This window comes from Microtus pennsylvanicus, chromosome 7 (assembly GCF_037038515.1).
Source record: "Microtus pennsylvanicus isolate mMicPen1 chromosome 7, mMicPen1.hap1, whole genome shotgun sequence".
In the NCBI taxonomy this organism is placed as follows: domain Eukaryota; kingdom Metazoa; phylum Chordata; class Mammalia; order Rodentia; family Cricetidae; genus Microtus; species Microtus pennsylvanicus.
In genome coordinates this window covers 66,802,475-66,819,248 of record NC_134585.1, presented here as the reverse complement: position 1 = coordinate 66,819,248, position 16,774 = coordinate 66,802,475, and the positions used below count along the sequence as shown (strand labels likewise).

General features: G+C 41.9%; 1 protein-coding gene across 2 annotated transcripts in view; it reads right to left on the bottom strand.

The window, feature by feature from the left end:
- Positions 1–15,315, bottom strand: part of Tnni3k (TNNI3 interacting kinase) — a 219,051-nt gene extending 203,736 nt beyond the window's left edge. For both annotated transcript variants that reach the window (XM_075981029.1, XM_075981030.1), the window contains exons 1-4: positions 15,227–15,315; positions 14,507–14,615; positions 4,129–4,214; positions 2,908–3,005 (exon numbers count right to left, since the gene is read on the bottom strand). In XM_075981029.1, coding sequence (XP_075837144.1) covers positions 2,908–3,005; positions 4,129–4,214; positions 14,507–14,615; positions 15,227–15,266 — 333 coding nt within the window. In that variant the 5' untranslated portion in view covers positions 15,267–15,315. The remainder of the gene's footprint in view (positions 1–2,907; positions 3,006–4,128; positions 4,215–14,506; positions 14,616–15,226) is intronic.
- Positions 15,316–16,774: the final 1,459 nt, after the last annotated feature.

Below are 16,774 nucleotides of genomic sequence, written 5' to 3'. Positions count from 1 at the left end.
TTAGGCAGGCGGAAGAGCATGGCGGATTCCTGCTGCCATACAGAGATGTGTTTTCAGACTGCGTAGTGCTCTGCATGTCAGATTTGGATGTAACTTGGATGAAAAGAATTTCTGTGCTGCACGCTCAGTCTCAGAATTAAAGTGCTGAGGGCCGCTCCTACCTGGTGGCCCAAGAGCTAGCACAAAATGGTACGTCCTCCATTTTGAAATTTTCCTGACTCAGCAGCAGGAACAAACCTGTGTTGTTTCAAAATGCAGTAAAAATGCCGGCTTTCTGGGCCATCCTGCCAGGGAAAACTCTGACTGTTTGAGGCAGGAGGGCCGGCTACCGAGAGATGATTTGAGTGTTGTTTGTTGTAGCTTGCTGGCTGGCAGGCACCTTGAAACGCCATAGAGGTGTGGCTATAAACATGGCTGCAGCCTGTATATCCGCCATGAGGCTGGAAAGCTAAGGAATGGACTGGATCTAGCTGGCAAAGCCACGCCTTTAGTCCTACTGATATTGCTTGGTAAATTAAAGGCTCTTGTGGTCAGAAAAAGAGAGAGAGATACAGTAAAAAGAGAGATTCAAAGACAAAGAAAATTTTTAAATGATTTAAAGTGTGTTAAAAATATATGCAGACTAAAAGTTAAAATTCTTAAAGTAAACCTCTGTGACTTCAAGGTGTGGTAGCACACGCCTTTAATCCCAGTGCCTAGAAGGCAGAGACGAACAGATCTCTGTGAGTTCAAGGTGTAGTAGCAAACACCTTTAATCCCAATGCCTGGGAGGCTGAGACAGGCGGATCTCTGAGAGTTCAAAGACAGCCTGGTCTACAGGTCAAAGATATACGCTCAAAAAGCAAAAAGTTAACCTAGGAATGTCACAGCTTAGATTCTTAAGCGCCTAGTGATTTAAAGGCGCAAATCAAAAGTGCTCCTGGATAGTAAAATATTGCAGATTCACAATAGGACAGATTCAGACCACTAAATGAGTCACACTGTTGGATGAATGTATGTAGGCTTGGGAGAGAGAAGAAAAAGAATATAGAGAATAAAGTTAATGGTTTAAAAAAAAGGTAAAGTCTTTAAAAAGATAGAATAAAGTAAAGTGATAGAGTAAAAGTAAGCCGCATAAAAATGGAAAATTCACAGAGAGTCTGGATTCTTTGTATTATTGTGTTTTCTTTAAAATTTTTGACTGTGAAGGAGCTAAGTACAGAGAGACATTTCATTATATGGGCTGCCAAGCTAAACCAGAATGGATATAAGGGTATTACGATTTCAGAATTTGGGTCTAAGGATATGATGCTTTGGAGAGAGTCTTCTTTTGTTTTCACAGAGGATGAGACTCTATGGATTTCTTCTATTCTGATTTGGTATGATGGACCACGTCCTCCTGAAGAGTTGCTGTGAACATCTTCATAAAATTGCTTTGCTCAACTGCCAACTGAGACGAAACTAGCACACAGGTTATACCATGAAAGATCTAATTAACGGTGCCCCCATTCAGCAGGAAGCAGTTTGGAGAGAAATAACTGTGCCCATATTCCCAAAAATTGTTTATAAATGTTCTTTAACATTTAAAGGGGGATATGATATAGACATGAATAATTTGCATTAGTATAGATTTTGCTTTATTGATAGAGATTTACGGTCAATTTTGTTATATGTATAAGTGTTTCTGGTTTTGATTAAGGTATTGTGATTGTGTAGTTCATTTAAATATGTACTGTATAATTAAGAAATATAGGTTGTTAATGGATAATCATCAATAATAGTAAAGCTTGTAGTCATGTTAGTTAGATTTTCTAGATATATAGAGATATATTTTAAATAGACATTCTTCATGTCTTTCAAAGATTACAGAATAGGACATTTAAATGTTTTAATAACTTAGGACTTTTCATGACAATGAGACACGTCTGCTCCTGGCAGCACCAATCTACTTCAAGAAGAAGATGGGCATCGAAGAGGATCCCTATGGAGTTTGATAGCCATTTGGGCAAGAAACTGCTCTTGCCTGGACTATTGCATAAACTGGACATAGAGAACCCACAGAGAGAGGACTACTGAACTTGCCTAAGGTGAGATGATCTTTCAGGGTTCCTGATTCATGAAAGAGTCTTCGAGACATTCTGCAGGACACAATCGATAGTGACTGAACTGACTTTGAATTTTCCTGCTTTATGGAAATGTCTGCTGGATACCATGGGCCTGAAGGCTGAAGATGGATGCCCCAACGGTACAGAGGAACTTTGGGTGACTGTCCAGGCAGCGAGACGTCTCTGTCATTTCTAGAGTTTTAAAAGTTGCTTTTTTCTTGTTTGCTTAGGTAGTATTGTATCTTTCTGGAGTCTTTGATGGAGTTAAGAATAGTTAGTTATAGTTATAGTTTTCCTTAGTTATGATAAAGATTATTGTAACTTTTACTTGATAACTGTTTTGTTATATGTAATTTTGCTATGTTAAAGTTAAAGCCTTTTTTTTTGTTGTTTAAACCGAAAAAGGGGAAATGGTGGAGGAAGGTCATTGGCTAATAAAGGAACTGCTTTGGCTCATTTTATTGGTTAGGACGTAGGTAGGTGGAGTAACAAATAATCAATACAGCTATGAGGATTGGGGGCTGGGATCAACTGTGGTAGATTATACTCACTTTTCTAATTAACTAGACCTCACTCTGAGCGTCACTGTTTTCTCTGTAAAACAAACACTCGGGTGGCAGAGTGAGGGAAAACCGCTAAGACTAGAGTGCTTATATTATTTACACATACAAGTGTGCATTTATGACAGTCTGGAGGGTCACTTCCAACACGGAATATCCCAGGGTGCCCTCCTCATTCTATGCCAGTTCTGCCTGCTTGGGGTGGAGTAGAGATCAGGGCCATGCTGTCCTTAACAAAGTCTATAGGAATGAAAATGGCAGACCTTGTAAACTGCCAAGTGGAGCGCTGGAAACCCGTTTCTCGTCAGTCTTGATGGACGGAGCCCTTTTAACATAAGGGCGCGGATGTGTGACTTGTTGCCTAGAGAGAAATAACAAAGGCTGATTTATTGCTGGGGCGGACTGAACGACATCATGTCTCCCTTTGACTTAAGGATAAATGCCATTCTGACGTGTGAAAATGTCAGCCCCCCATTCAAGCCCATTCCTCAGCGATTCTCTTTGTTGGCAGTGTTACTTCACACACGAGTTTTTATCGCACGTATGCAGGTTTGCACGGATGCTCCGCATTGTGAGACACTTGGCTCACGGGCTTTGTTTGATTTAACACCACACAGTTTTATCTTGGGAATGTAACTGGCAGGGTGGCAGATGTGTGTAATCTCAGCACCCGGGAAGTTGAGACAGGAGGACTGCCACAAATTTGAGGCTAGCCTGGACTGCAGAGCAGGCCTTGTCTCAAAAATGCCAAGCAAAATAAAATGGTCATCTAATAAACCTCTAGTTGAGAACAGAGGTGACAGTCCAGTGACTGGGATCCTGCGAGGTTCCTCTGCAGTAGAAGCTACTCCTGGCAACCAGCTCCCATTGGAAGGAGCAGACATGAAGGCGAGCCTGTTCCCAGGGTCTGGCACTCAAGGGACCATCAGTCCACTAGTAAGGCAGCTCCACTACTACATCCAGCTCTGCTCAGCTTGAGTAACAAATAAATACCAGCTTCCATTGGACAATTCCTTAGCTTTATAGAGCTGACACCATATGCTGAGACCCAACTGAAGTGGCTGGGATCCTTGTAAAATCGAGTGAAGTACAAGCAGATAAGGACTGTGTCCATCACCCTGAGCATTCTCCCCTGTCAGAGTCTATGTTTGGTGTTTCCTCCTCTTCACACGCACTCCTGTTTCTTATAGTAAAGGGTCTGTCTGATCATATGTAAAGGGATGTCTTAAGGGCCCCTCCATTAAACCCAATCCCTGACTGGCTGCCTATTATTAAAAAAACATTTGTTGATTTCCAGATTAGAAATTCAGAGATGCAGAGCGGGAACCTCAAGGGTCACCACTCCTGGGAATGTCACCAAGATCCTGGGAGGGAAGCCAGAGAGAAATGGAGTCTGATAGGGTCCTTCTGCTGGTCACTCAGCACACCGCATGTGCCCTACCACGTGGGCATAGATCTGGTTTAAACAGGTTTCAGGCACTTACCGCCACAAACACAACACAAGTGCAGCAGGGACAGCCCGCTCTCGGTGCGGTAGTTCAGACTGACTTCTCGGAAGGCTTCGTCAGACCTGAAACAGCAATGACAAGCAACCAGAAGCTTGTCTCAGTATCTGCCATTTGTTTGAGAACTAAATACCGGTCTATAAATTCAGAAATGTATTTTGTTATATGACTTTGCTGCTAGAAGAATTGCGAATCCTTCATACCAAGAACTAAAACTTGATAAAAATGATATTAATCGTTGAAGGGATCAAGTTAAAGACTCGCATATATACTCTGGGTTCTAATATAATTACCTAAATACATAATTTAATTTTATCAAGCCCATTATAAGGAAAATACATACATCTAAAAGTAAAATTATATCTTTCACAATCAAACATTCGTATTACATTTGTAGACAAATCAAGATATCCACAAAAGGAAGAAAGGAGGAAGGAAGGGAGGGGAGAGGAGGGAGAGAGAAAACGTTGTGCTGTGTGTGATAAGAGAGTGGGAAAAAGATTATAGGCCAAATGTATGACAATTTCTGCCTGCAGCCAACTTTCCTTGTACTCTGACCGGGTCAGCGTCCTCAGATCAGGGAGGTCTGACACCTGGGGAGGTGCTGTGAAGGCTGCTGAGGAGAGGAATGATGGCTTTAATGAATTCCTTGCCTTTATACTATCAAAGACTTTGCCCCCTAAAGGACCCTGGGAGCCATAGGTATCCTTTCAACAGGAAGTTAGAGCTAAAATTCTTGACCTCTTCAGGTCCTTGGCACTCCCAGGACATTTTTCAGTAGAAATGAGATCGTGTCCTTGGCCTCTGGGCTGGCTTCAAGGGGCCTTGGGCCTATTTTAATCTTAGCAGCGCTAGAGAAACGCCTTATCTCTGGTGGGAAAGCCAGGGATTCCCATCACCTTTAAAGCACTTAGACTTGAAAGACTTAATAAACTTGGACTATTTGCATCAAGGCTCCCAGTTAAGAACTTCAAAGGCTGTTAGAATTTTGAAATAGAAAAAATTCTATTCTCCAGGGTGCTGCTAAAAAGAGAAGGGCTCTAAATCCAGAAACCTTGAGAGGCCCCAAGAAAGGCTTTAATTAGCAACTCTGAGCCCTGTGGTCTGTTTTCATAGACGAGGGGATATTCTCCTGACTGACAAAGCAGGCTCCACTGCCCACACTAGAAAGGCATTCAGGTCACACAGCTTGTCCTTGCTTAAGGGAGGAGGAGGTGGTTTGTTCCGAGCCAAGTGCAGGGTCCACAGCCTGGGAAATTACTCCACATTTTATATCCAAAAGTGGAAGTCAGATGGGAGTTTTTATAATCTCAAAACAATGCAAAGGTCATAGGTCAGATTATGTAGTAAAATATTTCAGTGTTACTTTGTAAATTTTGGGTTTTGTGTTTCTGTGTGTAGGTATGTGCCCATGAGTGCAGAAGGGGCCTCAAATCCATCTCACCTGTACTTACAGGTGGCTGCAAGCGGGCCTGAGGTGCAGAAAAATGCACTTGAGTCTCCAGTATGAGCAGTGTGTGCATTAACACTAAACCCGCTCTCCAGATCCCTAAGTCATTTTGTTGACTCAAGACCTTGGTGGGCATAGAGGATCCAGAGAAGTGGGGCAGTCTCTGCCATAGGTTCCTGCTGTATCGGATGATAGTCTTAGCGTTAGGTTGGTGAAAGCTCCTGGCCTATTGAGCTAATATATGCTAAAGGTCTTACTTGTAATTATAAGGACATTAGGCCAAACGCAGAAGGTGGTCACTAAGTGGCTAGTAAGGGGACTACTTGTAACCTAAGATGATATGGTTCTGGACCTGCAATAGCCAACACTTAACAAGCAGATAAGATTTTACCAGTCAGACGTCACTATAGAATCCTTCCAGTAGGCGTGGCTTTTTGTTTGCTGTTTATTTCAGCTCTCAGGAACTGTGACATGCCCATCCTTTTAAGGCTTTCCTACACCGAAAAAATAAGTTTTCCCATTTTGTAAACATCAACAGCTAGTAGGTTTTGCTATCTCATTTCTTTAAAATTTTTAATTATAAATTAACTCTCTATTATATTTGTATGTATGTATTGTACTTGTTGTGGCTGCATGTGTGTAGAAATGTAGGCAGAAAACCACACACGATATCTTCAAAGGGGATAAGGGACAGCTAATTGGAGTCAAATATGAATGAACATGGCCTGGAAACAAAGATTTAGGTTAGCCCAAATCTCCATGCTACAGCATAATAGAAATTTGATAAAGCTTTTTATAGTAACAGGAGAAAATCATAACTCAAGGCCCTTTTAAACACATTAGTGAAATATTGGGTAGGCAGATTACAACCTTAGGTAGGTGGGTTACAGCATTGGGGTACAGTGGGAGGGGATTACTCAGACATTATCTGACCACATTCTTACCCCTTTGGTTGGTTGAAAACTCCCAGCTTAAAGATCACAAAGATTTTCAGTCACATACAAAGGAGGGTAATAAGTGTTTTTTAGGGAAGTGAACGTGCCCCGAGATTATTTGTCTCTGGGCTTGCAGCATTCTAACTTGTCCACATCACTGAGGGTCTAATAAGCAGATGCTTCAGTGAGTGGTGTGTGTGTTTTCACATACTTAGTTCAAACTACAAGCAGTCCTAAGTCCCCACTTTTAGTTTGTGGGTCCCGGGAATGGAACTGGAGGGTCAGCCTTGGTTGCAAGTCTCAGTACCTTCTGGTCAGCGTCCCAGGTCCATTGCTGTATAATCTTAACAACATACATGTGAAGTTATCAATTACCCAGGTGTTCCAAAGCTGACTGTTCTCTCAGTATCCCTGTTTAAGCTACATTCATTTGGTTAGATCAGACGAAACCCATCCTCCCTTGCTGCTCTTGGGGTGATGGCCAGTTATGGTGTTCCATACATTAGCAGAGTCCCACCCCAGCCCACCAACACCCTATTCCTCTTCAGTGGCATCGTTTCCTGGGTAAAGGAAACCCAAGAAAGAAGTCTCCTCACAGCCCAGAGCTTCAGGAGTGCTATGCAGCAGAATCTTCACAGGTCCCCTCCCTTTTCACAGATGGACACGGTTCCTGTAAAACCTAGTCTATGACCCCCACACTTTAGGGGGGAGGGGAGAGAAGGAGGGAAAGGAAGGGAGGCAAGTGGAGGGAAAAAAGAAAAGGAAAAAGAAAACGAAAAGAAAATCTAGTCTACCTCACTTGCAAAGCTAGTACATGTGTGGTTTAAAGTCACAGACAGTGTGACCTAAGTTCTGAAAAAAAAAGCCACACCTGTGTTCTAAGACACTCTACTAAGCACAGTGACTGATCCAAGCTAATGACTTGGGAGAGTGGACCTTTGTAATGCTGAACTGACTTCAGCCACCTTAGTGGCACTCATTGCCTTCCTCTGCATCTGACCTAATACCCTTGTTTCAAGTACAACACTGATACCATACACTGTTTAGAAGCCAACCAAGGGCAGAATGTTAACGTTACCTCATTTCTGAAAATTTGTGTGGTTCTTCTCTTGCTACTTTTAAATATTTTCATTTCACTTGCATTGTTTTATAATTGGATACACACACACACACACACACACACACACACACACACACGCAGTCAGCTGGACACAACCAGAGTTATCTGCAAAAAGAAATGCCAACTGAGATATGCTTTCTATCATACAGCTAGTGACCAAGCTTGTAGGGCGTTTTCTTGGCTTATGATGGATATGGGAGGGTCTAACCCAATGTGGGTGGTGCCACTCATGGGCAAGTGGCCCTGGGGTCTATAAGAAAGCAGGCTGAGCAAGCCATGGAAAACAAACGAGTAAGCAGTACCCTTCCATGTCCTCTGCTTCAGTTCCTGCTGCCAGGATCCTGCCTTGAGTTCCTACCTTGGCCTTGGTCTGCCACCAAGATTATTTAAGACAAATAGACTCTTTCTTCTCCAACTTGCTTTTGGTGTGTGCCTATGAGAGCAATAGGAACTTCACTAAGACACTTGCTTCCAGTATGTTTTCAAGTCATAAGAAATTTTAACGCCCTGCCAATGTTCCTGCAAGAACACCTTATAATCAGCTTAAACTTTAATATGAAATTTGAAATGTCACAATGCTACTTCCAGTAAATTGTAATTTTCAAATGCCAATGACATCTAAAACAGAGGTTTCTCTCTATATATCTCTCTCTCCCCTCTCAATTTTAGGCTACTTTGGATTGATAAAAACCACACAAGCTCATAATGATGCTATCTAATTTTGAAAGATATCAGGTATGAAATGTTCAAAGCAACCTTTTGTTCAGTGAGCATGGGCAAGGAGTGTGAGGAGATAGGAAGAGAGACCATGAAAGTAGCCTGAGGAGAGGCACCTTGTATTCAGTCTCCTGAAAGTCCCTCCTGGCCCAAGGCAGCTTTCAAACCACAGCCAACTGTGCAATTTAGCCACTCCATAAGCAGCCCCTTAACCCTGCAAGAGGACCCTGTAGAAGAAGGGTGAAGTAAATCTCTTAAGGTATAAAGAAGCCCTGGGAAGCCATGCGGTCTTCCAGGCAGACTCAAAGGATTGTCTGAAATGTAGGGTTTGTGTCAATTATCAACAAAATAGAAACAAAACAAAAGCAAGCAGTGCCAGAAACAAAGAGTCTGGGATACAAATTCCCATTGAAACATATTTGTAACTCATATTCTCTGCATGTTAGTTGAGGGAGCCTCCCTATCCCTGTTCCTCTTCCTTCCAATCACCCTCCTCAGCCACCTCTATCTCTGCCGTCCCCTGTGACCTTAGATGCTCCGACTCGTTGTCCCTCTTTCCCTCATCGCCTCCTCCCTCCTAGCCAATACCATCTCTGCCATCCCTTTTCCCATCCTTCTCCTCAGGGGTAAAACTAAATAATGACATTGAAACTAGCCCAAATCAGTACTTTAGCAAAATGATACTGATAACAGCTCCTGGTCAAAGTTCTACAAAGTCTAACCCATCTGGAACTCACAAAAGCTTACAACAAGATTATTATCAGAAATATCTAATGTCTAGCTGCTTTCCGCCTCCTGCCCTCTAGCTCAGTCACTGTTTCTGCTTCCAAAGGGCCTGAATGAATTTCCACCTTCTCTGAGAAAGTTGTATTCAATTTGCAAATGTAGGTAAAGATTGCTCTTTCGTTCCTGACCGCTTAGACACGAATACTCACAGAGAAACTATATTAATTGCAACACTGCTTGGCCAATACCTTAGGAATATTTCTAGTCAGCTGTTACATAGTAAATTAGCCCATTTCTATTATTATTTTGTATTTTACCATGAGGCTCATGCTTTGTTACCTCTAGCTTCTTGGACAGCCTACTCTCTCTATATGTCCCTTCCAGCCTGGCTATATTTTGCCCTGCCATAGGTTGAAGCATCATTATTCGTTAACCAATAAAAGCAACACATATACAAAAGGACCTCCCACATCTCACAAATCACATGAGAAGCATAGTAAGAGAACACTACTATTGGAAATCTACTTTCCATAAGCTAAGCAGGGAGAAACAGGTGGGATGAGTGGAGATAATTCCTATTAAGTTTGGAGCACTGACTTGGAAGATATTTAACAAAAATGTTTGTGGATATTCACGGGGATACTCGTTGGGTAAGATCTGATTGTTGATTTCTGCTTCTACTTCTCTGTGGAACTTGGAAAGCAATGTATGAGAAGGAACAGCAGGCCCTGTGAATCAGAGGAGAAAGGTGGTCACTCTCTCTCTGTTCTTCTTAGATTTTTCTCTACTTTTGAGAAGGTGAATTAATTTTTTAAATGTATTCACCTCACTCGGTGTTTTGTACATCAACATATTGTATTGGCTAACCTTCAGACATCTCATTTTAATTATTTCTCACTTGTGGCTGCTGTGTCAGACGTCTCTGAAAGGATGAGATCCTGGATAAGATGTTTAATTGGATCACACAACTGCGTACTTTTCTGAATAAAAGTTAAAGGCTAAGAAAAGAGTCGTTATGCTTCGAGGCAGAAAATAACCTTTAGGTACAGAACTACCCTATTTAATAATTAAGGAAATAATTTACTATTAGAAAAATATTCATGGGGATGACTTAATCTTAATTAGGAGTTCCATCCAAGCCCCAGGAAGCCCTATGAGCCGATTAGAATGTGCTGTTGTTGGTGAGGGGCAGGCATCTTATAAAAATGCAAGGAGAAATTAAAGAATACATTGAGCCCAAGGCATTAGAACATGCAGCCGATGTCAGCTCGTCAGGAAATGTGACACATGCGACTCTTTTAGGAAAATTGACAGGAGAGAAAGCAGGTGTTTCCATGAGCAGTGATCACTTCAAGATCTTAAATGTTTAATTGCATGTATCAAAACAGAAACATTTGAATAGAGTGGATGGGAACTGAGAATTATGGCTGAAATTTTGAATGAAACTTTTCTTAAAAGATTACGTGCCCATTATTAATTTAGGTGAGTAATTGTGTTGTTAGAATTGCAGTGGACTTCCCAATGCTGCCGCCATTTCCTCTCTCCTAGCTCATTTATCTTGCCAACCTTAATCACAGAAGTCAGCGTTCCAGGAGGATGGAATCTGAAAGGACAAAGGCCCTTCAGTGGCATGCCTGGCAGGCACTAGCTCTTCAGTTTATCTTTCTAGAGCTAACATACTAGTATTGTTTATAAATACAAGTGTAAAGAGCCCATACAAGACAGAGAAGCATCTTTAGTGTCCGCATACACTAGTGAGGAGAGGAGTCTGACCCACAAATGGATTGAAGGTACCCTGGAGAACTTACTGGTAACTGTGGTATCAGAGGCATCAGAGGAAATACATGGAACATGAACACACTTCTTCATCTCTTTCCTGCCTCCTATTCATGTCTTCAACACCTACCCAAAGCTATAGTGAAGGCGACCTTGCGTTAGAGGAAAGAACATTCTATTTCTGTTCCCTTCGTCCCCCACATCAAGTTCTCAGTGTGAAGCCACTATAAACTGCTGCAGACTCAGGGACAGTGCACCGCTTTGTTTGTTTTAAAATGAGTTAGCTTTAGTCCTGTATGCCTTACTATAGTGTGGGTAAAAGCCAGGGTCATCGTGTAGTTGATCTGACAGGGATAGAGGCTTGTGGTGTAGTTTACACTCTCTAAACAAATGGGAATAGCACCTACCAATAATTCTGTAGACAAATGGACAAGTGAACAGAGACTGAGCAGAGAACTCCACCTGTGACTGTGTTAACTGCACCTCTGTGGACAGGCGAAGCATGAATAATAAAAACTCAGAGAGAGAAATTGAGGTTCAACCTGACGGTCAGAAAAGCAAAACAACCAGCCGTTGGCTCTTACCTCGACCTCAGTCTGAAATGGCAATCCGACCTCCCGGAATCACAGAATGAGACTGTGCATCTGAGAGCTGTCTTCCCCACTTCTTATATTCCTCTCTAGCGCTGGGATTAAAGGCATGCACCACTGGGATTAAAGATGTGTGTCATTGTGGCTACTAGGATTAAAGGTACGTATTATTGTAATCTGGTCTGTAAACTAACCAATGGGACTGTTTTTCTTTCAGATCTTCAGGTAGTCTTTATTTATTAAGATACGATTGAAATGCCACTACAGACAGGGAACCTCCTCTGCTTGCAATCTGCATCTTAGCAAAAGACACGTCAGGCACCTGGTGTCTCTGTCACCACAGCAATTTGTTGCACAATCCAGAAGTAGAGATGGGGTGTGAAGACTCTCACTATGCGCTTATTGCCCATGTTCTCATCATGATTCTGTGTGATGGTGTATCTTTTCCCTAATGACTCTAACATTTTAGTTGATGAGACAAGAGTAAAACAATTTATACTCTCAGGGTAGACTCCTTTTCTTCCCTGTCGTCCGTCATTTTAATCCAAAGAGAAGAAAGTTCTCAGAACTCAGCCCTGGAAACAACTGACATCCCAGAAAGATCGGTCTGCACTGACAGAATCAGATAACACACTGACTCTCGTTTGTCTCTGGTTTTCTTGACTCCATGGACTGCACCAGCTCCTGACTTTCTGCTAACAGTCCCTATCGCTTGGTCCCTCACCACAGGCAAGGAGTTTCCATTGCAACTTTGTCTGAGGACTATGTTCAGATTCTTGGAAGTTATCTATACAGATTTGTATCCTCTGATGAGAAATAGACCCATTGACTCCATAACAGATGGTGAACACTACTTTAAGACGAACTTGTCTTCACAATCCTCTCTGTAGCCTCACGCCACCCCTTCTGACTGACATTCCTGTCTTCACACCACAGCACAAGGCTAATGGACACTTGGTTCAAAAAACATCCAACTGTCATTCTCAAGAAATACGACATACATTTTGAGGAGCCTTCTAATACTCATAATAGCCAAAGACTATGTCTCGTTTGTTACTCAGCGTTGTCCACCAAAATTAGTATTCTCAACCCCATAGACTATGTTGAAGACCACTTGTGTTATGTGTGAGGTACTGACACTGACCTCTGCACCTCACATCCAGGCTTGATGATTCAAAAGGTCACACTTGCAGCACTTAGCGGGAAGGTTAAAAAGAGGCAGCTGTAGCAGGAATTGCAAATACAGCTAGTACAGTCTGAGAGAAACCTTCAAGTCTATTTGTTAAGTAAAATACCTTAAAAGGCACATATTGTTTCTGCTGGCTAGCCTCTGCCTAAGCAAAACTGTTCATTAATCAAACGAAAGTGACAATTTAGAGTTCATAAAGTCGAAAAGAATTCCTCCAATAGATCCCATTTTAGTCAGTATACTTTTTGGAATCAGTAAGTGGGTAACAACTTATGACTAAGGTAGATACCTACACTCCTCTCGTGAAATAAAAGAGGGATACGTGGATGTGCTATTTCCAATTGCTCATCACATCCCCAAGAGAATTTCCTAAGCTTCCTGTCACCCGAGCAAGAGCTGCAACGAAGTGGTGCCTCAGGGGTTTCTCAAATCAAGTGTCAACCTCCCAGCTGCACCCTGTCAAGGCCCTATTTGTCCCGTGGATGGAGTTCAGATGTAAGAGAGGACAAGTGGGTGACATCATTTCCCACCATGTTACATTCACACACTTACTTTATCTGAAACACTTGCTATGTTTGCAATTTCTTTTGAGAAACATGCCGTTTGGGTATTGCTCAACTTTGGTTTTCTAAATAAAATCGAGGATGGTCTTTGCTAGGAGTGCTATGTGAATGACTGCCGAAGTGGACTTAGACGATTGTCTCAGGTCTGACTTCTCTTTGCTCAGTGTGCTGGCTGGCTGTATGTTGACTTGACACAGGCTAGAGCCTCAGGAGAAGAGAGAGCCTCAACTGAGTAAATGCCTCAGTAATAATGGGCTAGAGGCAGGCCTGTAGGGCATTTTCTTAATTAGAGGCTGATGAGGGGGGAGGGCCCAGCTCATTGTGAGTGGTTTTAACCCTGGCTAAGTGGTCCTGGGTGTTGTAAGAATGTGGGCTGAGCAAGTCCTTGGAAGCAAGCCAGTCAGCAGTACCCTCTATGGCCTTCTATATCAGTTCCTACCTCCAAGTCCCTGCGCTGCTTGATTTCCTGTCCTTGATGTGTTTTGATTATACAATGTTATATGGAACTGTGGGTTAAATAAGCCCTTTCTTCCCCAAGCTGCCTTGGTCATGATGTTTCAGCACAGCAAATAGCAACACTAGCTAAACCAGCTGGAGAGCCAGCTACACCGAGAGACACCCACTTCCTCAGCACCACATTCAATTTCTCTACAAGGTTATTGCTGCAAATTAGGGTCCTGGCCCTCTTTTCCACACACTGTGTGTGTTACAGGGTTGTGACACTGTCCCAAGCTGGGAATATTTTTCTTTTTATTATGGATAGAAACTGATATAACCCATTATAAGATTATGAGGGCAAAATAATACTCAGCCCCACTGAGAGGCAGCCTCCAATGTCTACAGTCCAAGGGGGCAGTATCAGTCTCACGGGAGACAGCCTCCAATGTCTGCCGACCATGAAGACTCACGGAGGGTCTCAGCCACCCCAGGAAATAAGCAGTACTGCTTGCTGGTGGCACAAGCTGAAGAATGTAGTGATTGATGCCGGAGCCGGTTACCTGGAACAGAGATGGCCTATATTCAGTGCCTGACCCCCAAGCTCCTTCTCCGCAACTTTTTTGAGGATCGAATCTCGGTTATATTTTACAGAGACATGATCTTTCCATTTGGGGAGCCATATGAATACTTATGAACAGACAGCCTAGCTTTGTGAAGCTTATTCTGGTTATATCTAAGTCTTATCTTAGAATGCTTATATCTAAGGCTTTATATCTACACAAACAGCATGCCTAAAAGCAAGATAAATACTAAAGACACATATTCAAAAGAGTAAAATTTCTGACAACTTTACCCAAAGATGTGCCTTAGTTCCTTAAATTCGTTTTCTTTGATCTGCAGGTCACCTTCCAATCTTTCTATTATAATAGCATAAGATTCACTAACTTTCTTCTTCCATTCATCTGGAAAAGAAAAACAAACGGAATTGATTCATAATTGCATTTTGCAAAATATAGACACAGATCATAATACACAAGCAATCAAAACTGTTTTTTTAATGTTTAATTCTACAATACTTAATTTAAATGACTGATTGTGGGTTTAATGCAGATGTTTATGTTTATAATGCAATCACTTTGGGATTGTAGTAATTAAGAACCCATTTGATACTGTACAATATATTTACATAAAAGAATATATTTGACTTATTTCATTTGATTTTATTGCATTTTAATTGTAGCAATCTCTTGATGCTTAGACAGTGTCTTTTAACTTTTAAATACTAGATATTTAAGATATAATTCTAAAATATCTATATTCAATAGCATCCTAAAATTTTATGCCATATTATACCAAAAAACTAAGCTAATATTTTAAGAAATTTTCTGCTTTCAGCCAATAATATTTCAGAGCAAAAGAGTAAAGTTGGATAATCTAAACACTTAATATTCTTTGTGTTCCAATAAGCATACGTCTCAGCGAGTTATTGCTCATCTGTACTTACAATTGAATCACGGTGCGTGTTAGAAAGCGAGGACAGTTAGCATAACACGAGGAAAGTCAGAATAGTTACCAGAGCAAGTCTGCGTCGGTCTGGATTTGTAATTCCCCATTTTTAAGAAGTGTGTGCTTTTCTGCTGTGCTGTCCTCCAGGGTACAAGATTCCAAGTTCTAGTGCTGCCACAGAGCAGTTGAAATATTTTGATAGTCTGGCTAAAAATAAGCCAAGTGCCTAATGGAGTGTCATGCAAGGGTGACAGGGAGCAAAACAGAATGTACCTTCAAGAGGGGGTTGGTGAGGGAGCGGCTGGGTTTGTTTAACCGGAGCCCTGCGAAAGACAAACAGCAAATGTTTCCGCTGTGGTGCTCGCCTCCATCAGCTGACTGTCTGTCCCCACACTCCTGCCTTGTAGACCGCTTTCTTAATGAATTAATCTACACGGTGATTGGTGACTTCTGAGCACCACTGAAAGAGATTCAGTCCAGCCAGGCAGAGTTCGGTGTCCTTTTCTTCTGGGCCAACAACGGCACCTGGAAAACAGTTATTATGGTGTAAAGAAAAAGCAGAAATTCCTATCAAAGAGCACTGTGACTGAGAGACCTGGGTGTGAGTTTTTTATTTGTAGGGATTGGAGCCGCACGCACAATGTGAACATCTCAGTTGTTTGTTCCTATCCTAAGTCACAGAGAAGAAAAAAGACACAGAGTTTTATAAATATCAATTTACAGCAAGAACACTGAGATCAGGAGATAGCTTCTCGGGCTAGCCATTTCAATTTTATTTCATCATACATTCCTAGGCAGAAAACAGAGTTCACATCGATGATTTTTCAATGTCCTTTCCAAACACTTAGTGGAGTCTGAAGTCAGTCCTGGGACGACTCATCACTGACATGTGAGCCCTGTGTCATTACCAATGTGCTGTGCTTGGTGTTCTTTCTTGCTCCTTCCCTTCGTTTCAAGCCATTGCTTTTTCTATACACATTTCTACGGAAATAAATGAACCCAGTGTGGGGTGTAAAATAAATGAAAACAACATAAAAGATTTATTGGCTATTTTCTATATATTTCTTCTAGTTGATCTTACTGTGTATAAAAGATATAAATTCTAGTCTTGAAAATCACACATAGCTTTAATGTATCAAGTATGGATTTCACATTTACTATGTCCAAATATTCAAGTAACTCTTTCTTCATAAACAAATGCTTGGATGCATTAAGGAATTTGCACTCCTCTTGCTTAGCAAAGTAAACAAATGGCCCAGGGTTTGGACTGCCGTACTGATGAAATCCAGCTGGAAGACACAGTACCTGGCTTTGTACATGTGTCTACCTTTAGTTAGAACTCTCCGCTTGCCAGCCCATGCCTGTCATGGATGTGAATCCTTTATACAATGCAGGGGCCTCTATCCACCTTGAAACTGATTTTCAGTTTCTTTGTTTGACATCCGGACACCGTCATTCCTACCCGCTTGTTCCTAGCACTGTGCGGCTCCCATCCAGCTTGCTGAGTGACCCCATGCAGCTCTTTTTCAGTCCCCATTCCCTCCACTTAGTTTAGCTTTCCTCGGATATGCCGTTCTCAGATTCGTCAGCCCAGGCTTCTGACTTCTTTGGTACT